Source organism: Mustela putorius, unplaced genomic scaffold, assembly GCF_011764305.1.
Source record: "Mustela putorius furo isolate JIRA1106 unplaced genomic scaffold, ASM1176430v1.1 tig00000738_pilon_pilon_pilon, whole genome shotgun sequence".
NCBI classification, from domain to species: Eukaryota; Metazoa; Chordata; class Mammalia; order Carnivora; family Mustelidae; genus Mustela; species Mustela putorius.
In genome coordinates, this window is record NW_025421463.1 from 7,796,959 (window position 1) to 7,824,945 (window position 27,987).

General features: G+C 53.3%; 1 protein-coding gene across 6 annotated transcripts; it reads right to left on the reverse strand.

Moving 5' to 3' along the window:
* Window positions 1-1,666: 1,666 nt before the first annotated feature.
* CSF2RB (colony stimulating factor 2 receptor subunit beta) lies at window positions 1,667-25,980 on the reverse strand. Of its 6 annotated transcripts, none has more exons than XM_045083917.1 (15): window positions 25,658-25,980; window positions 21,245-21,282; window positions 19,294-19,527; window positions 18,218-18,341; window positions 14,931-15,121; window positions 11,754-11,905; window positions 11,501-11,669; window positions 10,886-11,021; window positions 10,568-10,725; window positions 9,285-9,424; window positions 8,148-8,310; window positions 6,566-6,656; window positions 6,308-6,365; window positions 5,373-5,476; window positions 1,667-4,763 (listed from the first exon to the last, which is right to left on the reverse strand). In XM_045083917.1, the coding sequence occupies exons 3-15, from the start codon at window positions 19,367-19,369 to the stop codon at window positions 3,617-3,619; spliced, it is 2,709 nt and encodes a 902-aa protein (XP_044939852.1). In that variant the 5' UTR covers window positions 19,370-19,527; window positions 21,245-21,282; window positions 25,658-25,980; the 3' UTR covers window positions 1,667-3,616. The 6 variants fall into 6 exon arrangements, with proteins under 6 accessions (XP_044939852.1, XP_004743208.2, XP_044939851.1 ...); XM_004743151.3 differs by having other exon boundaries at window positions 21,241-21,282; XM_045083916.1 differs by having other exon boundaries at window positions 21,245-21,286.
* Between the last annotated feature and the right edge of the window lie 2,007 nt (window positions 25,981-27,987).

Genomic DNA, 27,987 nt, shown 5'->3' on the forward strand with positions numbered 1-27,987 from the left:
AATCTCTGTAGAAATTGGAGGGTATTAGCGGTCCTCACACAGAGCAGAATCTCTTTAAGAATTCTGTTTCCTTTTTGAGCGGTTTCATGCCTTTTAGGCCCTGGATCCTTCAAGCAAAGGATCTGTTTGAGAATCGTTCACATCTTGGGAGAGTAAATTACAAGTAAAATGCCAACTTCGCCGCGCGCGCCCAGATTTCACAGGGGACAAAGTTGCCAGCACAGCATCGGTGAGCAAGTGTGTTTGAGGCAGACGTGGTGGAGGGGAACGCAAACAAGGAAAGGGAGCCGGGATCGCAGATCAGAAAGGCATTCGGCCAACAGCCCGTCCTTGTTCTTCCAACCTCAACGCAGCAGACTCAACACGAACACCGTCAGGCACCACCCCTCACAGTTTTGCATCTTCGGAGGCTAAAATTTCAACAACACACTTGAAGAAGTGACGGCTCTGGGAGTTGTAGATGAGGCTTTCGGGATGTGTCTAAGCCACTCATCCTGAGTACGGGGTTCCTTCTGGAAATATACTTGCTAGAAGCTTTGACCTGAATTACGTTCTACTGAGCACAAGAAGATCAGGGTAACATCCCAAGGGCTGATTGACCAGGGGTGTCAATGAACAGCAGCGCTGGGTGCCGGAGAGGAAACCGGGCAGTGGCCTGGTGCCCACAGTGCTGAGCCCTTGTCTTTACTGGCTAGGAAAATGTCAGCGTTTCAATCTTGGAGACTCACATTTGCAATAATAAAGCGGTAGTGATGTTTCGTGTTTTTTTTTGTTTGTTTGTTTTTTAAGATTTTTATTTATTTATTTGACAGACAGAGATCACAAGTAGGCAGAGAGGCAGGCAGAGGGAGAGAGAGAGAGGAGGAAGCAGGCTCCCTGCTGAGCAGAGAGCCTAATGTGGGGCTCGACCCCAGGACCCTGAGACCATGACCTGAGCCAAAGGCAGAGGCTTTAACGCACTGAGCCATCCAGGTGCCCCTGATGTTTTGTTTCTGCTGGATGATGTTTCTGCTCCTTCTTGGATGCCTGAAGTTTGTTCCAGGCTGATGATGTTTGACTTGGGCCCTGGTTATCCTCAGGACCCTGAGCTCTGCTTGTGAGGGCATCAGCAGAGCGGTGAGGGCAAAAGGGAACACCCGGGTCTGGGGGAGCCAGGTTCAAGGCACAGGCTGGCAGATGCCATCTGGTGCCAGCATTTTGTAGCTGGCGAGACCTCCCAGTGAGGCTCAGGGATGGCAGGTGGCGCCCCAAGGTGACACAGCCAGGTAAAGGCTCAGACAAGGTCAGGTCTCTGCACTGGGCTCTGGTGTCTTATGAGGGCCTTCTGGATGAGGACCTCCACTCGGCGGTGCAGGGTCACGTTCCAGTCCTGGGGCCCAGGGGAGAAACATGGCCACTTCCTGCAACTTCTCAGGTCCTGTTTCCAATCACCCTCCACCTGGCCCAGCATTTGTCATGATTCATTATCTGTGAATCCACCTGCACTCACCTCCACACACTCGTCCAACGATAAGGACACCCTGAGCTGGCTTTCCCGAAATCCACTTTGATGCCTCAGAGACCCACAGGCCCTTCTGTTTCACAGGATTCAGCTTCCTTAATGCAACTGTGGTTTCAAACCACACCCCTCCCCTGCTATTCCAGCACAAGAGACACAAATTTAGGGTTTGGGTTTTATTTTATAAAAAAAATTTTTATTGCAATTTTTTTTTCAGCTAACATTTTGGAATTCATTCTCTTGGATTTCTTTCTAATCCATGTAGGGCTACCTCATCCATCTGTAACACAGGATTCTACTTTAGAATAACCTGAAGTGTTATTATTGTAACAAGTCATCATTTGTGAATATTTACATTGTTTATAATCCTTTCCCTCCTCCCAACATTGCTGTATTGAGCAGGGCTTTGAGAACAAAAATGACAACATTGGGTCTGCCACTTGTTAAAACGTTACAAAGCTGGGAGTGGAGGCATAGAGCAGACAATGTAAGATAAGAAAATTGGAAACCTAGAAACCCACTAAATATATCAGGGACTTTCTAGATCATAAAACTGATGTTTAGACACAGGAACGAAGAATGGGTGTTTCAGCAAACGATGGAGAAACACCCAGGCTACTCATTCCGGGAAAACATAAAGGCAACTCTACCTCTCGCACACGAACATTCCAAACCCAACACAATTTTACACGAAAAGCTTGAACTAGAAAAATATCAATTAGGAACAATATAGTTTTGGAGGGGGAAAGCCCTTGTAAATTGGACACCAAAGTAGCGCCAGCAAATCTTAGCATGTGGAGAAGGCTACAAGGCTACATTGTATGGGTCTGTCTACGGTCCTCAGATACAAAACCCAAGGACAAACTACAAACTAGAGGGAGAAACCTGCACCGATCATGAAAGACCACATGTAAACAGTTAAAAAAAAAAAAAAAAAAACGTAATCAGGAAAAGATGAACACCCGGCAAAACAAAGTCCTAAACGGGCTTAGCCCGGTCAAGAAATACGAATGCCCAGGAAATACGAAAATGCGTGCAAACTGGATAGTTATCAAATAATGCAAATTAAAACAATTTAATGCCTTTTTTTTTTTTTTGGCATGTCAGAAAGGCACATATTTTAAAAGAAACCGTAATCCTCTGGGTAGGACCAGACATAGATCCAAAGCCCCTAGGCCGTGGCCGGGAGAGGTAGGAGCTGTAAGTTCTTTCTGGAGGGAAGGCTCTGAAGGCATGACTCTGATTTGAAGCACCAAAGGGTGTGGGCCTTTGATAATTTCCCTTTTTTCCCTTTGTTGAGCGGTTCTTCTCAGCATTTCTGGAGTGCATGTGGTTTCTGGACGTCCCTCCGCAGGCCCACAGGTAGGACATAGAAAGTAGCCAGTGGGCGGAACGCACGCCATGAGACTGGGGTTTTGGGGGGCTCCCGTGAGCTCAGCACAACTCTCCTCTTGCACGCCCCTTACCACGCTCATTGCACGGAGCGCCCAGAATCAGGCCCTGCACAGCTCTCCTGAGCCTTCCCTCTCTGGGGTCTCAACCAGGGGAGCCCCTTTCCTCTCTCCACACCAGGGCTGTGTCCGTACCTGCCGGGGCCAGACCACAGACCCAAGACCTCCATGTAACCGGACATGTCGGTGTCAGAACAGGCTCTGACCCAGACACGTCATCTCAGACTGGGCTTAGCTCAAAGTCACTCAGATAATAAATCAGTGGAAAGGGAAAGAAGACAGTGGCGAAAGCAAGGAAATCTATTAAAAACAAAAACACAAAAACATAAAACCCCCCCAAAAACAAAAAACAAAAAATCAGGGGCAAATAGAATGAGTATATAAGAAGCTCTAATACTTTGGAACCTAAAAGTAAGTTAACATGAAAGAAACATGTGCACGTGTCTGTGTCCGCCGGTCTGTGAGAGAGAGAGGGAGGCAGTGGGGAGAGGAGAATCCATCGGCTGAAGGTCAAGTTAGAAGAGAGGAGGCCCACGCATTTCCCCACCTCTATCTGCTCCAACTCAGAAGCCCCGATGCAGCTTTGCAGAACGGAGTGCGGATGAGGCGAGAGACCAGTGGAAGGGGAGACAGAACTCCCACTCAGGCCCCCAGGAGCTCGGAGGTGTCAGCACACCTCCCCAGGCCTGCCCACATCCCAGGGCGGGAGTGACAGGTAGTCCTGCTGCTTGAGGGCCTTGAAGTGTCGGATGGCTGGCATCTGGGGAATGGCCTGGCCCAGGGCCTTCTTGGCCTGGAACACCTGGTCGGAGTCCCCGATCTCAGGATAGGGTCCTGGGGAAGAGGGCTTTGTCTGGGGTGAGAGAGGACCAGAGCCCAGGCCAGGGAGGAAGCAGTAGTCACCCACCTGCTGTAGGACCAGGAGCCCCTCGGGGTGTGGGGAGGGGGGCATCCCCTCTGCTCTGGGCTCCCCTGGGCTTAGGGTGGGGCTGCTGGCCGGAGGAAGGGCAGGACTTCCCAGAGGGGACTTAGGAGACTGGCCTGAGGTTGGAGGGACTTCCACATAGCCCTCGATTTCTGGCTTCACGGGGCCTGGGGCTGCAGGGAACCCACCAGCCACTCCTGGACAGAGGCTGTGGCTCTGGTCTGTGGGCAGGTGCAGAGGGTGAACTGTGAAGGCAGATGGCAGCCCCATGGGCAAGGGAAGCGCTAGGTCTGTAGTGGTGACATATCCAGACGCCAGAAGGCCATCCTCACGGGCCCCGGAGCCAGCGGGCAGAGCTGCAAGTGTCCCATCCTTCGGGCTGGGGCTGTTCTTTGGGCCTTGACCGCCTACTATGACCCCGGGCACAGAAGGGGCTGGGCATGCCCTTGACTCCAGGGAGGGGCTCCCCTCCTCGCCCGGGTCAAGGATCTCCTCCCGATCCATGGCCTGGCCCTGGGCCATCACCTGGGCGAGCGGGACCAGCTGCACCTGCCCCCCTGCGGGCAGACACAGGTACTCCAGGGACCCCGGAGGCTGCGGCTTCTGGCTCAGGCCTGCCTGTGGGGGTGCCGGCTGGCCCAGCACGTCAGGCAGGGAGTGGCTGTGGGGGAGCCCCAGGTAGGGGCCGTTGAAGTCGAAGCCGGAAGCCTGGCTCTCGGACCTGCCCGCGGGGGCCGATGGGTCTAGCTGGGGGTCAGGGGCCTCCTCCGAGTATGGATCCAAGGAGGTTGGAGTCGTGTCAGGCTCCAAGGGTGATTCACAGGCATCTTTTGGGTCCTCCGTGGTGAGAGGCGACACCTCGCTGTGTCTGTAGTCTACAGGGAACACGCTGCGGGGAGAATGGGAGTAGAGATATTGGGGTCACCCGGGGCCACCACGTCGGCTCATGCTGGGGCTGGAGTGGGGCGGGGAGAGGCCTGACCCCCACCCAGGGCTCAGGGAGGGCACGGGGCAGGGGAGCAAGGCTGGGGAGCAAGCCAAGAGAGGGCACTGCGCCGGCCTTCGGTACCCTGCTGGCTTCACCGGCCAGCCTCCATGCTCTGGTTCAAAGTCTTCTGCCAGGTGTGGCTCCTCTCACCCTGGCTCCTTCATCGGCCCAGCTTCAGGGACCAGGTGGATGCCCAGCCCACGCATGCCCAGTCATGCCTTCATCCCTTCAGTCCCTCCCCCGCCACCATGTCATCAGCACCCCGTGCCGACTTTCGCTGGGCAACAGGGCAGGGAGAGGTCACCTGCTCCAGTCTTCTACCTCGGGTCAAGTCCAAGGTAGGACCCTCCCTCGCCCGATATTCGGGAAGTTCCTCCTGATACCATCTGGTATCCTCTGGCTTTAGAGCAACCAACCTGCCTGGTTCTCTTCATCCCGAGCCCCAGCCTCCAGCGTGCGCCATGGGGTCCCCCCTCCCACCTCCCAGGGATCCCGAGCCCAGACACTCACCCATCCAGCCCAGGGACGAAGCTGCCCTGTGGCCCCTTGTGCGGGGGGCCCCTGCTGATGAGCCCCGATATGCTGCCTGGGAGCTGGAGGCCGGCACTCCCGTTCTGGGAAGGAAAGGGACATTCGTGCTGTGGGTGTGGGAGCTCTCGAGAAGCTGGAGGAAGGAGGGAACGACTCACGGAAGGGCTCTCAAGGGTCTCAGCAAGGCCAGGACCAGCCCCGCCTGGCCTCCTGACACCAGGAAGGAGAGGCCCAGAGAGGGGCTTGGACTTGCTCTGGGTCCTCGGGCACCGGAGGATGGGGACTGTCTCCTCGAAAGGCCACAGATCTGAATGTCGCTGCCTCCACACCCATGCCCGAGTTTCTTCCCCACTAGACATGACATCCCTCCACAGACAAGCTGGCCGTACCCGACCAAAGGGCGCCGTGACCCACATGCCCACACTCGCCTTATGACCATCTCAGCATCTGGGATGTGCGCCCAGGCTCACGGCCCGCCCCCTCAGTCCCCTTTGCGAAGGGGTCCTGTCCACCCACTGCGGGCCTCTCCCACCTGTCGCCACCCTGGATCCTCCAAAACTCAGCTGCGCTGTCCGGTCCTCGGGGAAGACATTCTGCCTCCTGTCAACCCACCGGCCCCTACAGAACCGGGCCTCTCGCTGAGCGCCCCGACTCCCGGCAGGGCCCCGTTCTCCCCTACCCCTGCTCCAGGGGAGCCCAGTGGGCAGGGCCAGTTCTGCGCCTCTGCAGGTGCCCAGAGGAGGGCAGAGCTGAACCTGCTGGTGTTGGCCGCCCCTGAGAGCTTCCTGCAGCTTCCCGGGCCACCTATGTTTCACGTTCAAACCCACAGAAAGTGAGGGGACATAGGGACGGGGAGGTCTGCGCGGGAGAGAGGAGCCCCTACCACCCTAGCCGCCTTTGCAGCCAGATCCTACCTGGAACAGGTGGCTCTTGCTGGGGTTGGGGATTTTCTCCTCCCACTTCTGGTTCAGCCTAGAAAAATACCAGAGGGGTAACAGTGGCCAAGGACCTCAGGGAAGCTGCCCCATGCTCCTGTGCAGAGAGGAAACTGAGGCCCAGGGGAAAAGGTGAGATTTGTCCAAGGTTTCCCCAAGAGGGAGGGGCGGAACAGGGACTAGAGCGAGCCAGCTATGGGGTCCCGAGCACCCCCAACCGCCATGGAGTCCCCTTACCTGTACCCATACATGCCACAGCAGCGCAGGGCGGGGAGCAGTGCCCCAGTGGTGAAGACCAGGATGAGAACCAGGACCCACATGGGTAGCACTGAGGGTGCCAGGAAGGAAAAAAGAGCATTAGCCTCTGGGGAGGACAGAGCTGGAGGATTAGGAGGGGAGAGGAGATAAGGGGAGGTGAGGCCGGGCAGAGTCCCCAGACCCTGCTCTGTGCTGCTGCAGAGCTCCCGAAGCTCGTTTCTTTCAGGTGCAGAGTGGGAGGGAGGCCCAGACACAGGCTAAGAAGGACAAGGAATCAGTCCGCACCCCCTCCCCACCCCGCCCCGAACTCAAGGGTCAAGTGCTGGGAAGTGATGTGGAAATGCTAGAGTCCTGGGGATTGGAGCCAAAGGCCAAGAAAGAATTCTTGCGATGTCTTTGATGCAAAAAGGTGTTTTTATTACAGCACGGGGACAGGACCCGTGGGAGGAAGGGCTGCCCAGGGACTGTGAGCAGTGATTAAATACTTTGGAACAGGGGGAGGTAAAGACGGCAGGTTATAAGAAAATTTAATTTTGTCTATTTCTTTTGCCTTTGTTCCCCACATCAGGAAGGACAAAGAGGGTTAGATTCTTTTCAGTAGCAGGAGGGGGCGGGGCAATGACTACATCTCATGGCAATCACAGTGGGCTTCATGTAGGAGGCAGCACATAAGCTTCAGCTTCAAGTAACAGGGAAGTTTGGAGAGGTAGAGATGGGAAAAAACTGGTGGAGGAACTAGGCGGTGTAAAGGCCTATCGGGAGCCCCAGTGTCAAGCCCCTCACAGGCTGGACCCCTCCGGGACTCCCTCGGTCCCTTCTCTTAGGCCCAGTGTCCAGTCCTCTTTCCCACTTGATGGAAGCCCTCTTCCTGAGACCCCCTCCCCTGCGAGGATCACTGCAGCTTGGGTCCTTGCTGCTAATACCGCCTCCATCCTCCTGGACCTAGTCTGGTCCCTGCCTCCTGGTGGCCAGAATGCTGAACGGTAAGAGACAATGGAAGCAGCAAGCACAGGGAAATGGGAGAGATTAAGAAATCTGGGGCGCCTGGGGGGCTCAGTCGGTTAAGTGTCTGACTCTTGATCTTGGCTCAGGTCTCTTTCTCACAGTTGTGAGTTTAAGCTCTGTGTTGAACTCTCCTGGATGTGAAGCTTACTTAAAAAAAAAAAAAAAAAAAAATCAGAAAGAAATCAGACCAAACCCTTCCAGTGCCAGGCCTCAGTCCATAGCTTGTGATGTTTGCTGCCACAGTAACTAACTGGAAATTTGGGCTCAGTGGTCTCTAGGTGAGGGCTGCCACAAAGCCTAATGAAGCCACGGGCCATATTAATAGAGGGCTAAGGTCCAATCTGAGGGAGGAGCAATGGTGAGGACTGTTCTTTGCTGCTCTCAGGACCTCACCTGCAGTCTGTGTTACACACCAGGGGTCACTTTGCATGACTAGGGACACACAGAAGAGAGGATACTCAGGTGGGGTGGGGTCACACTTCTGTGTCCACACCATCCTTGTCCTCTGCCCCGCTGGGCTGTACCCGGAAGGGAGGGTGGAGGCCGGGAGACATACCCCACTCAGTGTCCCAGAAGAGCTCCTCACTCCACTCACTCCAGATGCCGTCGTAGCCGCCGGGGGTGGGCTTGACCCTCACTCTTGCCTGGTACCTGGTGGAGGGCTCCAGCGGCGGCAGCGACATGCTGTGGGCGTTCTGGAGGGTTTCCGTCTTGCTTTCCTGCGGGCACAGGTGAGTGAGCAGGTGTGCTGAGACCGAGGCAACTTGCTGGTGTGTGGCGGCACAGCCCCAATCCCTCCACCTCAAGGCCCCAGTTTTTCTGGCCCATCAGTCCCCAGCTGCAGCTGCATCCCCAGGTCTGGGTAAGTCCCCCCGGCCCCCACGGAGGGCCCTACCCCAGGGCTCACAGAGGTTAGCACCCTGGGTGGGACTGGGGATTGCCATCCCTGTAACCTAGGACAACACCGAGGCCCGGAAATCCTGAGGACACATCATGTCCCAGTCTGACTCTGAGACAACCCCTCAACCTCTCAGCTCCTCAGGGACAGCCTGGACCCCAATTATGGCCTTCCCAGGAATGCTGTGCAGCATAACTGGACTCTGGGGGCCCCACTCCTAGCTTCCCCACTGACCACACCCATCCTGGCTTCAGTTTCCCTATTTCTGGGCTGAAGATTCTGTGGTTGGCTCCGAAGTTTCTAACTTGGGCCAGGGGAGCCCCAGGTTCTGCACACAGACCCTAAGACTGCCTAAGGATGTGGGCTGGAGACAGAACCTTGGCCCGGGGACCTGCCTGCTTTATCAGGAGCAGCTCAGCTCGGAGCGGCCGCACAGTTGCATTCCAGAGGAGACTTCTCTGAAGAAGAGTCGCCTGGTGACTTTGGAAAACCTGACATCCAGCTCGTCTCTCTGCCCTGCAAGCCCTGATGTCTGTATCCCTTTCACAGTTCAGGGTCTTATAGTTCATTCTGGCCATGTCATATCACCTCTGTGAACCTTACACCTTCACCAAGGAAGGGGACAGTGACCAGCCAACCGTACAGGGTCATGACCGCTGAGGCTCAGTGGCTTCCTCTGATGGGTCCCCTGCTGGGAGCCAGGCACCTCGCAGGTGGGGGCTCTCCTGTGTGTTTCCTCACCCCACCCCTCTCTCCACCCCAGTACAGGCCCCTTCCCAGGCATGAAGTTCTCACCTCCCTTGAGGCTGTAGCTTTCTTGTACTGGACCTGGAAGGTGTGACCTATGTGCTTGTAGAACATCTCCTGTGCCGTCCAGTGCAGGGTGTAGCCATCTCTGCTTTTGGTCACATTGAGTGTCGGTTGAGCCATCTGGACTGGAGGGAGGGAAACCTTTAGGGAACATTGTTCCTAACATGCCTCCGATGGAACACTCTTTTCATTCTATGTTGGTCACAAGTGCTCTCTCCAACGGAGTCCAGCCCATCTCAGGGTCCTTGGACCCCCACTTCCCCATACTGTCCACTTGGACCTGAGCAGCCCTTCTCTGGGAAGATGCTGAGATACACTTGTCTTTCGGTGAGGTCACCCAAAGCATGGGTTACTCCTCGTGTTTAAGTAAAAAAATAAAGACACCAATAATTAGTTCCCTGCCGCATCAGTAAGTATGTTGTAGGCCTTGTCACACAGGCTCTGTCTGCAGGAATCCTTGAACTTGATTCTAACATATCTGCTATGTGGTGGGTCCTGTTCACTTGTCACAATTCACAGATGGAAAAACTGAGCCCCAGAACGATTAGGTCACCCACCAAGGACAGGCAGCTAACAAGTGGTGGAAAAAAAGACGGCAGAACCCCAGGGTGACTGGTGGATTCCAACCAGGTGACAGAGACAGAGGGGCTATGTGGCCTCCTGCACACATTCCAGACTGGGTGGAAGAGCCTGGGGTCCAGGAATGCCAGGTAGGAGGCGCCTTTGCGTGAGCTCTTTGTTACTAAAGAAGAAGAGGGGATAGGATTCTGCAAGGAATTACAATTTCTTTGCATGTAGTCTAGCCCCCAGTTGAAGAAGTCATTCCTAGATCAGTTATCTTGAAGAGAGAAAATATCCATTGGCAGAGGACTCTGGGACCCCGAAAGAGAAAAATCCAATCAGGGAAGGAAAGGGAAAGTTCTGGGAGGACCAGGGGTGGGCGTGGCTGGCAGGAGGGGCTGCAGATCGGCTCAACAGGAAAGCAGAGCTAAAGGAAAGGGAAAAATGGGTTTTAACGGTCTGTTCCTGGGGACTCTCCGTTGAAGCTTCCTTCATACTATTTGCCGTTGTCATTATCAGATTGTTACATCTTGACCGCTTCAAGAAGAGATTTGAATCACTTTGGCTCCCTTTGGTCACTGGGCTGCGTTTTACTGACAGAGACAGACATGGAGAGTGGGCCATCAGGAGTCCAAGTGGATGTGGGGGACACAGATGACAGGACCACTGCAGGAGCACTTGCGCCGAAGGCTGGAAGTCAGACTCACTGTTTTCCGAGCTTTTTATAAACTTCTCCTCCTCCTTTGGCCGAATGGAGATGGTGTACTGGCTGTCCTTCCTGGGGTCGGGCACGGCAATCTGGCATTGGTGCCGGACGTAGAGGCCGGGGAGCTCCTCCTTCAGTACTGGGGAGCACTCTTCTTCCCTGAGGATCACGGTGGAGGTGAGGGCAGAGGGAGGCAGGGGCCTCGGGAGCCCACGGGAAGGGGTATGGCTTCCTCTGGGGTCCTCAGAGTCAGGGGAGGCCTGGAGAGGGCAAGGTGGTGAAGAGGGAAGGAGACGGGAGGGAGGAAGGGGACACTCACCCCGCATTGGGGCTGGCCTTGTAGAAGAGGGCGAAGGAGACTGAGTTGGCCACCTCGGACCTCACTTCCCAGGAGCAGCTGAGAACGGCAGCCCCATCGAAGAAGCACTGGAGGTTCTGGGGCTGGGCCTTGTCCCCTGGGAGGGGAGACAGTCCCTCATTCATTCCCTCCTGCTCATTCCTTTACTCTTGGGGGGCCTACCAGGAACCTCATGTCAGAGAGATCATGGGCTTGGTCCCCAGGAAAACTCAAGCTTCAACACAGCCTGGACCTGCCAGCTCAGTGAGTGAATTCCATGACCCTTCACACACCCCCTGGGCAAAATGTGGACAGCATCTTTTTTCAGGGCTCAGGGCCTTGACAAAGTGATGTTGGTTTGTCCCCACGGAGCACAGCCCTCAGGAAGACAGAGCCACTCATAAGGCCGCTGTCATTGTCACCACAAGGGCTCCTAGCCAGAAGGTGTGCAGAGCTGGGGGCCTCGGATGGATTTGGCCCAGCGAAGGGATTCTAAACACGACACAGGAGACTGGTGGAATCCTGTAGCAGACTCCCAGGAGCTGGACGAGCTGCCCTCCCCTCAGAAGGGTGCTGCCCCAACTTTGACTATGCTACCTGTCTGCGAGTGCCAGCGGACCTCCGGGCTCCACTGGCTGGGCCGCCCCGAGAGCCCTGAGCTGGGGGCCAGATGGGTGCGCACTCGGGCCACGTAGGTGCTGCCAGGAATGAGGTGTTCTGACTCCAGGATGGCCTGGGAGGAGTTCAAGTAGAGGGTGGAGGCCTCCTGTGGGGAGAGAGGGTTAGTGGAGCAGGTTCAGGCTGGACTGGGTCCCTTGGCTTTGGGGGTGGAGCTGGCCATGGTCCTGACCTCCCAGGAGTCCTGAAGCCGCTTGAAGACCACCTCATACTCCAGGTTGGACAGCCAGTGGCTCTGGGAATCCGGAAGGGCCACTGTCCATGTCAGCAGGAAGCGCTCCCCAGTAGTATTGATCAGGAGGTCCTTGGGTGCCGGGGCCTGCACTGGAGGAAGGGGGAGGCAAGGGCCCTTAAGGGGCTGGGTGATGGTAGGGGGGCATTTTCTGTGTGGTGGGCAGATGGGCTCCAGGCCAAGTGCTGGCCCTACCACCTGAGTGCCTTGGACAAGACCCTTTTCCTCTGTGGACCTCAGGCCCTTCACCTGCAAAATTGTCTGGGTTCACTGTGAACATGAACGAAAGCTGTGCACATATCACATAAGCTCCATGAAGGGCTGGCAATAATCTCCCAAAGGAACCACCTGTCCCCACCTGTCCCCAACTGTCCCCACAGCCCACTGTGCAGCCTGTGTTGTCCCCCTTCCCAGCAGAGGGCGCTGTGACTCGTGTTACTGCCCCGCCCTCTTGCCTCCTCCTTCCCCTTCCACCTGCCCAGGGTCCTGCTCCACTCAGAGCCCAGCATAAAGGTCTCCTCCTCTAGTACCTTCCTGGACCCCCCTCCCCTGGGCAGAATCCCCCAATCCTCTTCCTGTCCGACCATAGCCCATTGTATAGTCCTTACAACCCTGGTGCATTCATGCGTTTCCGTGTCTGCCCCTGCAAGTAGTCAGGAGCTCGTGGGTGGTAGGGTTTGGAATTTGACGCCCTTCTCTGTCCCCATGGCCTGAGATTAGTGATTCAGGGAATTTGGGGATAAACTGAGTGAACGTTGAATGAATACATGAACAGGCAACCTTCAGAGAATTTTCAAGGAACCATTCTGTCAGCCAACAGCAAACATCTGTCTGCTGGGCAAGCATATTCATTCAAGAAGGGCCTGGCTCCCTCCTTCCTGAAGCTTCTGGGTCTGAATGCTGAGGGGTGACTTTCACACACAAAAAATTCAATGACTCCAAACAAGACGTAAATGTTCTGTGCTGGACGTTGAACATGGCTGGACGTTGAACATCTAGAGAAATCTTAAGGCCGGAATGGCAGATACCGGGCACCCTCTCTTTAGTCCCCCCCACTCCAACCCACCATCAGGCTCATCAGTCCCTGCCTGCCTAGCCCCTAAGCCTGTCAGGGAATGGGAATCCCTCTCAGTATCGAGCTCTAGAAGCTCCTACACAAAATTGGACCAACCAGGAATGCAAGGAAAAACCTATTCACCCGACCTGAGAGATTTTACTCTGCTAGCTCATTTCTCAGGTGGAGACCTGAGAGAGGAAGTGAAATGTCCCAGACCTCCATGTGTGGGGGTCTCAGAGTGGTCAGATGCACCCCTGTCCCCTTGCCCAGCACCCACCAGCCTCCCTGATTCATTGCCAAAATGATTCGGGCTAGAACTGACCTCCCTGCTGAACGTACACTCCAGGAGGCAAACACCACACTCTCTCCCCTATTTCTAAGTTGACACCCTCCCTGTGATGAGGCCACCAGCTTCACGGGGCAGGGATGCTGACCGGCTTGTTCACTGATTCGCTGGTGCATGTGGGCACTCAGCAAGAGAACAGACTAGTGGATGATGTGTGCGTACACCCTCTCTGTGAATTGTATGCCTCCCTGCTCCCGTCTCTCATTGTGTCCCAGTTGAATCTTCATCCTTTCTCGCTGGAATGAGCGTCTTAGTTTGCATTCTGGGCCCCAGCCTCCTGCCACCTCCCATCCCCCGCCATCTATCCTGTCACCCATGCAGCATCATGTCATGTCCCTTCGATGGTTCTCCATCGCCTAGATGTTGGCCTCTAAGTCCCTTTGCAGGGCACAGAAGCATCTCCAGGTCAGGCTCCTGCCTCCACTGCCCCTCTCCTTCTTCCCTCACTGTCCAGCCCTTTGGATACTGATGCTCCTGGGATACAATGATTGATGGTTTTCCCACCCTGCCTTGCCCTCCCGTCTCCCAGCCTTGGTGCACGCTGTTTCCTCTTCCTGTTCTGTCCTCCCACTCGCCCTTCAGATCTCCCTGCAAAACTCTTTCCTCTGAGAAGCCTGTCCTGACCCCAGCAGCTCCTCGCCCACTGCCCCTCAGCACATGGCATCCATCTGTGTTTCAATTTCTGCTGTTTCCTGCCTCTCTGCAGGCTCTCAGCCCCACCAAGATGGAGCCTTTTCTCATCCATCCGATACGTTTTGAGACCCTGTTTGAAATGAATTCACCATGCCCTAACCCATCTCCTCTTTGTGCAACAGCTTTGTACTGCTGCGAGGAAAACAGGCAGGAAGCAGAGGCCGGAGCTCCCTCTGCATCCGACACTTGCAGGTGCAACGGGCCGCCTGGTGTTTGGGACCCAGGACGCTATGTCAGACACATGCAACCAAGTGGCCTCGGGCAAGTTCCTCTTCTCTCAGTTCCATTTCATTATCAGAGAAATGGGGGAAAAAAGAAAAGTAGGGCATGACACCATGCATTATTGTAATGATTAAATAATATTGGGCAGTGTTTCCTAAAAGCCAGCCATCCGTAGGATTCTTACCAAGTGAATTCCAAAGACCATCTCTATTTTAGGCTCATCCTGAGCATAGATATAATTGAATTAACAAGATCGAAGTGCTGGTTATATTTCTTAACAGACAGTCAAAAGAAGCTTAACTATTTAAATAAAATGATCACTGACATCCACCCAAGAGCACTGATTTCTGGCGCTGCTGTGGACACCTGGTGCCCTCACTCGCCCATCACTGTCACCACTGCTCAGGGGTGGCCCTTTGGAAAAGTTATATGACCTCTCTGGGCTTTAATCACGTCATCTAAAACTGGGCTGTTGCAGGCATTGGATGAGACTAGACGGTGATGAGTGCTTTCAGGTGATAAGGTTTCTACCTGAATAGGAAGGATTGTTCTGGAAGGGAAGCCTTCACTGTTGCAGGTGGTGGGGCAGCTCGGGCCAAGAGAGGTGCCACTGACCAGGGGTTCCTCACATTGTCGCTCCAATGCCACCATCATAGGAAGACCATAGCTTCTTCTCCTCAGAGATCAAACCCACCCCCAAGCCAGTATCTCCACCCCTTGAAGATTCTCATCCCCTGGCCCTTCTGTGGGCTGACCACCCAAGGAGGGGCCACCCTCATCTGGGGACCCCAGGCCTTACCATGCTGGGTCAGAGTGATGGTGAGCTGGGTGCCCAGGGGCCGGTCTGGTCGGAATGAGAAGTAGTCTCTGTCAGCAATAACGAAAAACTCATACGGAATGACACATCTTCTGGACACACAGCCAGGACAGGGGTGGTCTAACAAGGCCGTCTCATTACTGAGATCACAGGACACTGGCTTTGGAGGGTCCCTGCCAGGAGACAATGTGGTTAGCCCACAGCGTGGGAGAGTCACTCACTCAACAAATGTCACCAAGCAGTCATGGTATTCGAGGCTCTGTCCAGGGCCAAGGGGACACATGGGAAATGACTTAATAAAATATGTCATGTGTCAAATGGAGCAAACTTCACATAGACAAATAGAGCAGGTCAGGGAGATAAGGAAGTCAGAAGGGCAGGGGTGGGAGTCTGATTTGAAACAGAGGAGACAGGGAAAGCCTCATAGAAAAGGTGACTTTGGGGCAGAAACTTGAAGGAAGTGAGGGAAGGAGCCATGCACATCCTGGGGAAAGGGGAGTTCAGATAAAGGGAATAGCAAGTGCAAAAGCCCTGGGGCGGGCACGGGCTTGGAACGGTGCATGACTGGGCAGTTACCCAGTGCAAGGAGTGCAGTCTGGGAAAGTGGGAGGCGGGGCAGACCCGTAGAGCAAGGTGATAGGCAACAAGGTTTAAGAGGAATTTAAGGAATCTGGATGTCACGGTGAATGTGGAAGATGTAGCTATGAGCAAGTGACATTGTGTGATGTGTATTTTGAAAGGCTTCCTCTAGGATAGAGGATAGTGGATAGATTGGGTTTGGGGGAGGGTGGTCATCTTGGAAACAGAGACCAGGTAGGAGGCTTCTAGAATATCCAAGTGATAGGAAGTGGTTCACACCAGACTGGGGATGTTAGCCTTGGCCGGATCCACATTCTATTTAAAGATGAATTCGACAGCATTTGCTGGTGGATTCGAGGCACGGGTGGGGAAAGAAAGGTGGTGTAAGGGCCTACTTAGCCAGAGGGAGCCATTTTGTTGTTTATGCGGTAAACTTAGATTGACCCTGCCCCTCCCGGAGGAACTTACTTAAAAGCAAGTCCGGGAAACCAGTCCCAGGTAGCAAAGCCCAGATAAAAGGGCAGATCAGGCCAGGTGGAGACATCCAATCAGTGGGGCGCCCATACTGTCTCCCTAGCTACCAAGGAGCGTGGACCCACCTTTTGGGCGCCAGTTCTGACCAAGGTGATAGGCTAGTTCAAATATCTACTAGGGTAAACTGAAATTCAATTGGCCACCAGTGTGGGACCTAGCATGACTGTGCAGCTTTCTCTGTGTGTTGCAATCTCATTGGCCCCCTGTGTGTGGTCAGGCTCAACCACATGGCCTTTGCTCTATAAAAGTCAGTAAGGCAGGGAGGGGTCGCCTTTTTGTAAGAGGCGGCCCTGACCCTGGTTAGTTTGATTCTCGATGCCTGGCATGAAATAAAGCTTTGCTTGACCTTTGCTTTGTATCAGTCTCGCTCCTTTGATTACGGACCTAACAGCGGTAAAGGAGGTGAAGGAACACACCTCCCAGCTTTTGGGTTGGAGCCTCTCGGAGCCCCTGCTTAGCGACATGGGATATAGGGATGAGTCAGGAGCCCTCTTTGGGGCAGGGCAGGAATTTGGTGTAGAGCACTGGGCGTGGAAGACGCCTTTCCCTAAGGACCTGTGAGGAGACAGGTGCACCTGCGGGCCTGGCTTTGGGGGCAGGTGGGGCTGGCTCAGCCTCAGGCTAGGCTGGGTCTCTGCCCCTGGATCAGGATATACCAGTGGGGAGCGCTAAGGATGAACCCCGGGGCATCTCACCCTTTGAGTTGGAGACAGAAGAAGGGAGCAACCAGGGAGACAGAAAAGGTGAGCCAGGGGAGACACAAGGAGAGGAGGAAGTGTGGTGGCTGGAAGCTGGGAGATGGAGGTGTTGCGGGGGGATGCGGGGTCAGTCTATGCCAGGTGCTGCCTTGGGTCAAGGAGGGAGGACACGGAGATTTAGCAGCAGGGAGGGCCTTGGGGCCTTGGCAGGAGCAGTCTGGGTGGCCTGATGGGGGCAGCAGAAGCCCAGGGGAGTGGGTTCAGAATGACTGGAAAGACCCGGGGTGCTGTGGGTCTAGACAGCTCTTTGGAGGAGGGTGGCCTCAAAGGGAGGCAGAGGATGAGCCCTGCTGGAGAAGATGGGGGTCTGGAGGCCCCTCCAGAGCATCAGCCCTTGTTGGCAGGTGTAAGTGGGGGCCAGGATACATTTGCTCAGGGATCAAGACTGACCCGGGGACAGGGCCTGTCGATGGCACAGGAAAAGCAGGCACTGGGGTGGTTATGGTGTTCTCAAGTGGCAAGAGCAGTGAGAAGCCTGGGCGCAGCCGTAGACAGGTCTGGAGTGGGGGGGAGACTTGCTACAGGGAGCACCCAGGGACGTGGCAGAGCAGGTAGGCGGGCGGTGTGAGCATGGCGGCAGCCGGGAGCCCCTCTTCTGGGATCATGAGTCTCCATGCAGGAGAAAGTGGGCCACAGCAAAGTGGGGAGGTGGAGCTGGGCGAGGAGGGTGGAGTCGGGAAGGTGGGGCTCCCAGGAGCGTGGGAGAGAGAGCTGGGGGGTGCTGTTGTGGGTGTGAGGAGCTGCTCCTCCCCAGGGCTGGCCTCCACGGGGTCTCCCTGCACCTGAGATGCTCGCCATTTAATTATTTCTATTACGGTGAGTTAGACTATCCCCAGACCCCAAGACAACGCGAGGAATCTTCCCAAATGGCATATACCGCAGAGACCACGTGAAAGAGAAGGAGAAAACCCACAGTCTGGAGGCAGCAGGGCCTTGGGGAGACGTGGAGGCCAGTCCCCCACGCACCGGACACAGGGCACTGGTCCCCACTTGGCCGCTCAGCCGTCCTGTGGCTGGGAGAGGGACCTCCTCTCCGCAGCTTCAGGTTGCGTGTCTGTGAACTGGGGCATCTACCCTTTGCCCTGTCCTCCTCACAGGGAGGGCATCTAACATCGGCTTTTGCAGGTAAGTCCGTTCAATTGTGATGATATAAGATTATCACCAACCCATCATCAACAGCGATGTTAATGCGTAAGCCTCTTCTCCAAACCCCGATATCGGACACCAGCACCTGGGCCTGGCAGGCTGCCTAATGGAGCAGGAGCTCCTGGGCCCGGGCCAGGGCTGGGGCTGGGGTCTCCCCCTCCTTGACCTCCGTGCGGCCCCCCACCCCTGGCACAGCCCCACAGAGCCGCATCCCTCCCTGCTCTCCGGCCCCTGGGCTCTGGTGTCACTCACTCATTCAGCCTCCGGTAGAGAGTCAGGTCGATGAGCCCCTGGGCATCCCGAGTGTTTGCCCACCTGCAGGTGATGAGGCTCTTGTAGTCATTGTAGCAGCTCAGGGTCTGCAGTGGGACAGTCTCTGCCCAGGGAGAGGCACAAAGGGAGTCACATCTCTTCCCTCCTGATGTCCCTTGTCACCTGCCCTTTTTGCGCCTTGGGGGTGCCCAGAGCTGGGGAGAGGTTTCCCAGAGTGCTCCAGGGGCTCCCCGCTGCTAGGCAGAGCTCCCTGGGGGCCTCGAGGGGGCCAGAGGTTCTGTGGGTCCGCACCTCCAGCTGTGGACGCCCCCGTCCGGAGAGAAGCACCACATTCTACTGCAGGTGCAGCACATTTCCTGAGCCCCTGCTGTGCCCTGCTCCTGGCACAGGGTCTCTCTCCCACCCCATGAGGGACACATGCATCAGGCCCAGGGCCCCTTGGGACAGCTGGGAGGAGGGGCACAAACCCACCCCTAAGAGTGAGCATGGCAGAGCCCCGTGGGACCTCCCTGGCCAGGTCTCTTGGTCAGCAGCAGGGCCTCGTGGCTGGGAAAGGGAATGTGGTACTCAGGGTTATCAGAGAAGTCATGTTCTCTGGGGGCCCTTGGGGAGGGGACTTGGGGGACTCAGGAACCAGAGGAACATCCGAGAAGGAGGAGGGTGCTGGGACCGAAGCAGGCAAAGACCGCGAGTCCGAGGGCCCCAAGGAATGAAGGCACAAAGGAGGCAACTGGTCAAGGCCGTCAGAGGAGCAGAGTGGGGTAGGATGGGGGCAGAGATAAGGCTGGAACAGCCAGCCTGGACGGGAGAAGCCTCGAAAGCCAGGAGGAGAAGAGAAGCCATCCAAGCAGAGATGAACCTTCGGGAGGCTGGAGAAGAGTGAGAATCCAGGAGGGGAGAGGGGGGACCCCCCAGAGGATTGGGGAGGAGCAAAATGAGGGAGGGAGGTGTCTGGGGGCTTTCGGGGCTGGGGTGGGGGGGCATGTGGGGGTGGCCTTGTTCAAGGACTGACTGTGAGGAGGGGCCAGGGAAGGGGAGGAAGCAACAGAGCTCACCATGGGCCCCTGCCACGCTGGGCCCCCAGAACAGAGCCAGCAAGACAGCAGGGAGCAGGCCCCGGGACACAACCATCTCTCAGGCAGCTCTGGGCAAGCAGGTGGCCGGCACAAGTGGATCCAGGGCTGGGCAGGGCCTAGGGTCCTCACTGGCCTGGAATCTTGGCTTCTTCCCCTGCTGGAGGCCAGGCCAGACCCATGTCCCCGGCTCTTGAGAATCCTCTCTCTGGGACTCTGCCGGCAGAAGAAACATGAGCTGAGAGCTGGCCCCTCCCATCCTATAGCCCTGGGACTTGGCCCATGTTACAGGGTGAACCCAGGAGTGATGCGTGGGTTCCAGCACCCCCTCCCACCTCAGCCTGGCACCCAGGGCGGTCCTTTCCACTTAGCCTCAGTGCCTAGGGCATGACCATGAAGGAGATGCATTTGATGGCTTCTGCAGAAGTGGATCCCCACCTGGTCGTGCCCCAGGAACTCCCATGAGACCCCCTCGCAACTGGAAGACCTGGGAGGGAGCCCTCTTCTGAGCTCCCTCAGGGCCCCCAACCCGATCTGCTCAGAGCAATCACAGAGCACGTCGTCCACAGTGTCCTCCCTTGGCTGGGATCCCACTTGTGCTCAACACTGGGTGCGCACACTCTCGGGGCCTGGTGCTGTCCCGCCCTCCCTCCATTTACTGTCATCCCTCCCACACTACCCTCAGAATGCCTGTTCCCTTTTCTCTGCAGAAGGTTGGGGATTTCCTCTTTTCATTTTGTGTAGCCCTGGGAAGTACCCAGGAGAGGAGAGCAGAGGACAGTGGTTCCTTCTCCCCCTGTAAGACTGTCTGAAACTTCAAGATGCGCGTGCGCACGCGCGCGCACACACACACACACACACACACACACACACAAAGCAGCAGCTGTCTTACTGGGAAAAGCACAGCTCTGGATGCAGCCACCTTGACCTTCAGCACAGGCTCTGCCCCTCCCATGCTAGCAGCCTGGGTTGACCCACCAATGCACCTGAACCTTGTTCTCTGCACCAGTAGTGTGGGTACAAATGCATGTGTGTCACATGAGAAGAACCCAACACAGTGATGTTTATAGAGCGGTTAGTCCGATAAAAGGTCAGGGAAGGGGTTTCTGGGTGGCTCAGTCGGTTAAGCATCTGACTTCAGCTTAGGTCATGATCTCAGGGACTTGGGATTGAGCCTGGAGTTGGGCTCAGCGGGGAATCTGTTTCTCCCTCCCCGCTCTGCCCCTCCCCTAGCTCATGTATGGGCTATATCTCTCTCTCTCTCTCAAATAAATAAATAAATAAAATCTAATAACAACAACAAAAAGAGGCTCAGGAAAGAAGAGGAGGTTTGTGTGGAGCTGGGGGAAGAGACTATCCATTTCAGCTCCTTCAGGTGGGGGCAAAGCCATGGGGGAGGGGTACGAGTCCTTGTGGCTGGCCCAGTTTGCTCCATCTACCTGGGACTAGCCTAAAAACCCAGAGCTTCTATTTGGTTCTTACCACAAATAGAAATACTATATATGTAAAAAGAGCGAGTCATCCTAAAATAAGTGAGAGGTTTAATACAATTCCAAACAAAATTTAACATGTTTTTTGTAGGAACTCAGAAGAAAAAATACACGTGAGGACAGTTAATGAGTTTTTATAAAAACGAGGAGATTCTCCTCAATAGCAAAATTTATTTCAAAGATCTGGTAAGTAAAGTAATGTGTTGGACACACACATGATAGATCAATGGACATACGGACCAGGCAATTCCATTCATCCCAAGAATGTACTATATGATGGAGAATTTGTGAATCATTGTGAAGGATGGAATATAAGAAGTGCTAAGATACTTGAATAACATTGTAAAACATATCCACCTAATTCTCTACTCCACACCATCCCCAAATACCAGGTTAATTACAAATTTAAATATAAGAAGTTAAATCATATTAAACTTACAAACCATGCAGTAGACAGTGTCCTCTCCTGGGCTGTTCCCTTCTTCCTTGGTAAAAGAAATTCTGGTTTCAGCTGGGTTTGGTGCTACATGGAATAAAAGATTACATTTCCTATTCTCTTCTATTGCTAGGTGTGTTCACGTCACTAAATATTGTCCAAGGAGGTGTGAGTGGAAACATTGGTTGTGCCTTCCAGAAAAGGCTTCTTATAGGGAGTTGGCTCAGGTAGGAGGGTCCACATTTCTCCTCCTGCCTCTCCAGCTTCTTCCCAGCCTACAACTTGGGAGTGATGGCTGGAGCTCCAGAAGCTGTTTGGGACTGTATGGTTACCTTGAGGATGGAGCCCTATGCAACAGAAAGAGTGAAGCCTGGATCCTTCTTGTCACTGTGGAGCAGCCACACCAGCCTGAGAGTGCTTACCTCTGGACATCTTTGAGATTTTTTTTTTCTTTGATGGGAGAAAAAAAATAAGCTTCCATACTGTTAAGCCACCACTGTTTGGAGACCAAACAGATGCAAATGGAAATAGAAGAAAACTTCACAGGGCTTAAAGGAGATAAGAGTCCACTAAGTGAAGGGTAAACTCCATTTTTGATAGTGCCATGCTCAGTCACATGCTGGTAAACTTTGGGCCATCCAAGAATAAAAGGATACTGTGAGAAGTTTCCAGAAGGAAACAAACATTATTTTCAATGGGTCAGGTTGGCCAGATTTTCTCACAGGTGACTCTGAACTTTAAGTAGATAATGATGTCTTGAAAATACTGAGGGGCAATATGTTTAAAATCTAGAATCACTGAAAAAGTCAAAGTTAAACTGACACTCGAGGTCAGAAAAACACATTTTGGAAATGTAAGGACAAGGAAATTTTTCAGATCTTTTCGGAGGAACACAATTACTCTAGGATGCATTTCAGGAAAAAAGAAATTGTCCAAAAAGTATATGATACTGCAATCAGTGGCAAGAAAAGAAGGCAGTAAAACTTAAGCTAAGTGAAGAATTGTTACTTATAAAGTGAAAATAAGTAAATTCACCATTACTATATTGAAGTAAAACACAGATGATCTTAATGTGGGAGTTGGCTGTCAGATTAGGGGTGGAAAGCAGAGGAGAACTGAAAGCTTGCTAAGCTAAAGACCGTGTCTTCTTTGGTAAATCACAATGTATGTTTATTATACCCAAAAGTTGATGAAAAATATGCATTAAATACATGTGTTAAAAATGTAAGTGTTAAAACCCACTAAGAGTGAGAGGTAAGCATGGGAGCAAAAGACTGATAGGAGAGGGCAGGGAAAGGAGGAAGAGGGAGAAAAGAGAAGAGAAAAACCAAGCACCTTTTCACTCAAAACAAACATGCACACCAAAATTCCCAAACTCGTGAAGAACTTTAATGGTAGGAATAAAAACTGGAAATGAAAAAAAAAAAAAAAGGCAAAACACAAATTCATTCCAGACGAAAAGAATGTCATAGAACAATCTGACAAAGACTTTTAAAAGAAGAACACATCATGGCTACATGGGGATTATTCCAGACACAGAGGAAGAGCCATTAAGAATTCTCTTCATGGGGCACCTGGGTGGCTCAGTGGGTTAAAGCCTCTGCCTTTGGCTCAGGTCATGATCCCAGGGTCCTGGGATCGAGCCCCACATCAGGTTCTCTACTCAGCAGTGAGCCTGCTTCCTCCTCTCTCTCTGCCTGCCTCTCTGCCTACTTGTGAGCTCTCTCTCTGTCAAATATATAAATAAAATCTTAAAAAAAAAGAATTCTCTTCATGATTAAAAGAAACATAACAACAGATTAAAAGGGAAAAAAGGAATATCTTATCTTGACAAATGCTTCTCAATATTCGATAATACCAAAACCATTCCAGATAGACAAACCAACAGATGAATCTTGACAAAGAAGGCACTGAAGGGAACACTGGCATTTCTGGGCATCTACTACAAATCTGTAGTGATGTCAGAGTCAAAAGGAAAATGTTCGTGTTCTTCTGGTTAAAGGAACAAATAGGGGAAGGCTGCCCATCACTGCCATCTCCAGAGGTCAACCCACCCCCCAATAATCTCTAAATTCGATGCAATCTAAATCAAACTCCAAAATGATTTTTAATGTGCGTGACAAACGATTCTAGATGATAACAAACCAAACATGAGAGCCGGGTTCTATTAGCCAGAAAAATAATGGGGATGTCATCATAGACAGATGGGACGGACAACAATAAGGGAAATAACCAAGCAGGAACTGGGGAGGTAAGAGAGGCATTTCTAATCATAGAGGAAAGGACAGACTACATATTCATAATTATGACATTGAGACAGTTAGCTGATAATTTTTTAAAGTCAGATTATTACTTTACATATTACCGACCCCTCCAAATTCAAGGTAGGTTAAAGATCTAAAAGCCATAACTAGAATGATTAAAGCATTATAAGTATTTCCTTAACCTTAGGGGTTGAAGACGACACCAAATCCAAAAAGCACAAAGGAAAAACAAAGATAAATATGAGAAAAAACTAGCATGCTTTTATATGAAACAAGATATCTTAAACATGGTGAAGAAAAAAAAGCCAAGTGATAATCTGGAAATATATTTAAAACATATGTAAATACACTGTTAAGATACCTAATAAATGAGCCACTACAAGAGTAAATATGTAAAAGGCAAAGAGCCCATAAGAAAATGGACAGAACATCTCCATTCATTTCAGAAAAGGAGCTCAGATGGCCAAGAATATATATGGCAGAGTCATAACTTCACCCATAATCAGGGAAAGGAAAAATTCAAGCAAGAATCCTGATAATTTTCACCCACCCATTGGACACCGTATAAAGACAGATCATCTAAAGAGAAACTGACTTTTATGCAAGACTGTGGGAGTATATGTCAATTCAACTACTTTGAGGATGATCTGACAATATTTATTAAATTTTTAAACACAAACTCTTGCGCAGCAATTTTGCTTCTAGGCCTGCGGGCTGCGGAAGAAATGCTTTTGCAGGTGTGGAAAAATTAGAAACAACCTAAATATCTATCAGTACTGGATGGGGTATCCTGCGGTTTACCCCTACTAGTAAATGCCGCCTATTTCTTAGGGTTAAAAAATGGGTTAAATCTATTTGTGTTATTGAGGAACGTTATCCTAAATGACGTATTAGGTGAAGAAATAAGTCATAGAGCGATATGTATATTATAATCCCTTTTATGTACAAAGGAAAACTATATACTTGCAGCGTGCTCAGACGTTTGGACCAGGAGATATAGAAAGCTGGCACGCGTTCTCTTTTGTGTTACATGATTCCGGATCATTCTAACTTGATAAAACAGATCCCCATGTATTCACTTAGTATTAAACACGCTCATTAAACAACTCAATAACTATCCTGTAGTATTGGTGGGTATGGCACAGGAGGAGAACAGGTGAACGAGGAAAAGAGTGATCAAAAGCGAACAGGAAAGGTTCCGTTCCTCATAAAACCATCAGAAAGTAGAAAAGATGAGAAGTCGAGATCAGAACCCGGTGGTCCAAAATTGTTACAAGGTCTTTGAAGACTCAAGATTGTACATTTGCAACTTGTCACCGGGATCAGACTGAGGAAGCCCCCATGCACAGGGCAAAGGCACGCAGCTGCGCACGCCGGGAGGCAGCTGCCCCTAGACATCTCCTCGCTCCCACCCCTGCACCCCGCCAGCCAGCCAGCACGCACGGGCACAGAACACTCACACGCAGGCCTGAACTCCACACAGCAACAGAGGCTCAGGGTCGAGTATGCCAGCCAAAACACTTTCTCCCAGGGGGGAAAAAAATAGTCCCTCCGCAGGGGACCGGGCCCTTTCTCATCTTCCAAAGTGAGCTTCCAAAGCCACACCAAGCTCTGGTTCGCTCGCTGCGTGACAAAATTCTGGGTTTCTCCCTCTGCCTCCCAGTCTCTCTGCACCCCTGCATTGCCACGGACACGCACACCCCCAAGCGCGCACGCGCCCTCGCTCTCCCACTCTCCCTTTCTAGACCAGGATGTCAGGGACTATGGGAGCTCTATCCGCTCCAGAGACCAGGAGGCAAAACCCCGGGGGCAGGGAAGGCTGTTCTCGCGGCCACCAACATCTTAGCGACACTTTAATGGCAAAGCATAGACGCGCGCAGGTGTCTGACCCCGAGGTCTGAGCTCTCCACCTCCCTGACATCCCCCACCCCCGTCCTCCCCGCTGCCGGGACAGGCGGACCCCGCAGGTGAGCTCCCCCTGCCCCCCACAGCCTTACGGCCCTTCCCGCACGACCCTCAGGCAAGGTGGCAGCGCTGCCTGTCTCCTTGCCCTCTGGCTCCTGGGCTCGCAGAGCCACACCTGCCCACTCCACACCCTCAGGCTCTCTTTGTCCTTGGTTTCCCGGCCCAGGCACCCCCTGAAAGCCAAAGTGTACCTCTTCGCGGTGGGACAGCAGAGCCTTCTTCTGCCGGAGTGTCCAGGCGACGGGGAGCCGCGGGAGCTTCCTATTTTATGCTGACGACGTCGTTAGGAAACAGAGAAGCAGAAAGAGGAAGCGACACCAGGCCAGGCCGGTTTCTGTGACTCCTCACAAGACTGCCCAGCTTCTGAGAACTGTGGACACCGAGATTATTGATTTTTTTTTTTTTTTTCTTCTAGGCCTTACTGAGTTTGCAAATGTTCCTTCGGCCACAAGTACTGCTCCCTGCTCACGCCTACACATCTCGGTCAGTCAGCTCCCTGCCTAGTTGATTCACGCAGTCCCTGACGCCCCCAGGGGGCCCTCCCCCGCCCAACGTCCCCTCCCACCTCTATGACTGACCTCACAGAGTGTGACCTTGTGCAAATCATTGGTGGCGATGTGTCGGAATCCCCACCGGTTCCCCACATGCAAGCAGCTGTCTGAGATGCTCAGAGCCCAGGGCTCCGTAGCGTGCCCCCCCCCCCGCCCCCTTAGCCCTGTTCCTGTGATTTCCCTGGTGTCCATCTGTCTTGCACCAGCCCCTGCCCCAATACTGTCCCACAGTCCTCAGTGTGGCCAGCTGCCTTTCCCAGCTCGGCCATGAGTGTGGCTCGTGTTTCTCTGCCCAGCACCCAGCACGCGTCCCGGCGCAAAGGAGGCTCTTAGTGACCCTGTGGGGCACAAATGAATGAATGACTCCTGAGCGCAGCGGGGCTGGGGCCAAGGCAAAGCGAGTAAGGCATGTCCTTGGGCGGAAAATGTAAAGGGACACCCTAACACCCACTAATTAAGTATTTTTAATAATTTCATTAAGATAAATTAATAAATTTATATTTTAATATAAATTTTAATTAAGTGTTAACTTTAATTTTAATATAATTTTATATGTGAATTAATAAATTAATATTTAATTAAGATAGATTAATATTTTAATTAAGATTAAAAAGATAAATAGTATTTTAGTGCAATGTTGTAAAAAATAACACAAGAAATCCACAAAATTTTAAATAAAGACACTCAGTGCTCCGTGAGCTGTATTGGAGTCGGGCAGAAGGAAAAAGCTGTGCCATTTCTCCCAAGCAGAGAGCTTGGTGAGCAAAGAGGAGGACAACCCCCAGGCAGAGGGCACAGTGACAGGGCGGGGATGAGGGGCTCGGGGCAGGGACTCTGTCCCAAAGCCTCTGGATTCCTGGCCTTCTTCCTGCCAGGAAGGGCTCACCTGGCCAGGATGGCTTGGAAGGTCCCGCGGGGGGCAGTGGGGAGGGATGAGAAAAGCCCATGCTGGAGAGCAGAGCGGCACCTGCAGGACCTGGGTCCCTCCTGTGAAATCCCTTCCTGGTGGGGTGAGGTCATGCAGGGGTGTGTCCAGGGCTGGAGAGTTGGGGGTTGAAGTCATACCCCAGGCCTTTCTTCCCTCAGGCCTGGTTACTGGGCTCCGGGAGCCTGGTTGGGAGAAGACAAGCCCTCCTGGGGCCCAGGGTGGGGCAGAGTGCTCCTTCGGGAGCACTGACGCCTAAGGAGGCCCATGGGGACGCCCGGGGATTTCTGCTGCCTGGGAGCTTGAGAAGCTCTGTCTTATCACCTTGAGGACGGGTCTGACCCCCACCCCCCTTGCCCACCAAGAGAGGGCAGGAGACCCACACTGGTGAGGAATCTGGCTTCTGGTTGACAACCTGTTGTGCCTTCTAGGCCTGGCCCGGGGCGATCACAAAGCCTTCCTGGGCAGGTCTGTGGGGGAAGCTGCCTTCCCACACCAGACTTGGGACACACTGTGCCTTTTCTGAGTGCGCCTCAGAGGGAGTGCGGCCCCCCGCGCTGGTCATGTTCTTTTACATATTTGAATCAGAGGCTTCCAGCAGAGGTCTTCTTCTCAAGGGGCATCTAGGGGACACTTTCCCCCGATCTGACTCAGCACCCTGCCCTGTTCTTTCCACACCAAATCCTTGACCTCCTCCTCCCCCGAACCCCAGTCTCTGTAAAACGGCTGGAGCCTCTGGAGACTCTGTTCTGGCTCCAGGATCAGCTCATCCTGTGCTCCATTCAATGGCGAAAATGGAAGGGGGAGTCGGCGCTTTCCCTGGGCATAGAGCCTGGCTTAGTCCATCCACAAGGGATCCAGGCTTACTTACTTCTCTCCCTGAGGCTTATGGCTGTGCTGGCTCCCGCACCGGGGCAGAGCTCCTAACAGCAGGTCGTACCCCTTCCTCAGGTGGACCAAGTGCCCCTCAGCCTCTGGGCTCCCTGTGTGACCAGCACGACAGGGAGGCGTGACCAGGACTCAGCAGTGAGGTGGCCTGAATTCA

Coding starts and splice junctions, on each gene's coding strand:
- CSF2RB (XM_004743148.3), bottom strand. CDS start 19,369: ATGGTTGTGTCCCGGGGCCTGCTCCCTGCTGTCTTGCTGGCTCTGTTC. Junction 10,726..10,885: donor AAGGCCAGCCCCAATGCGGG/GTGAGTGTCCCC, acceptor CGTGATCCTCAG/GGAAGAAGAGTGCTCCCCAG. Junction 6,366..6,565: donor TGTGGCATGTATGGGTACAG/GTAAGGGGACTC, acceptor GTATTTTTCTAG/GCTGAACCAGAAGTGGGAGG.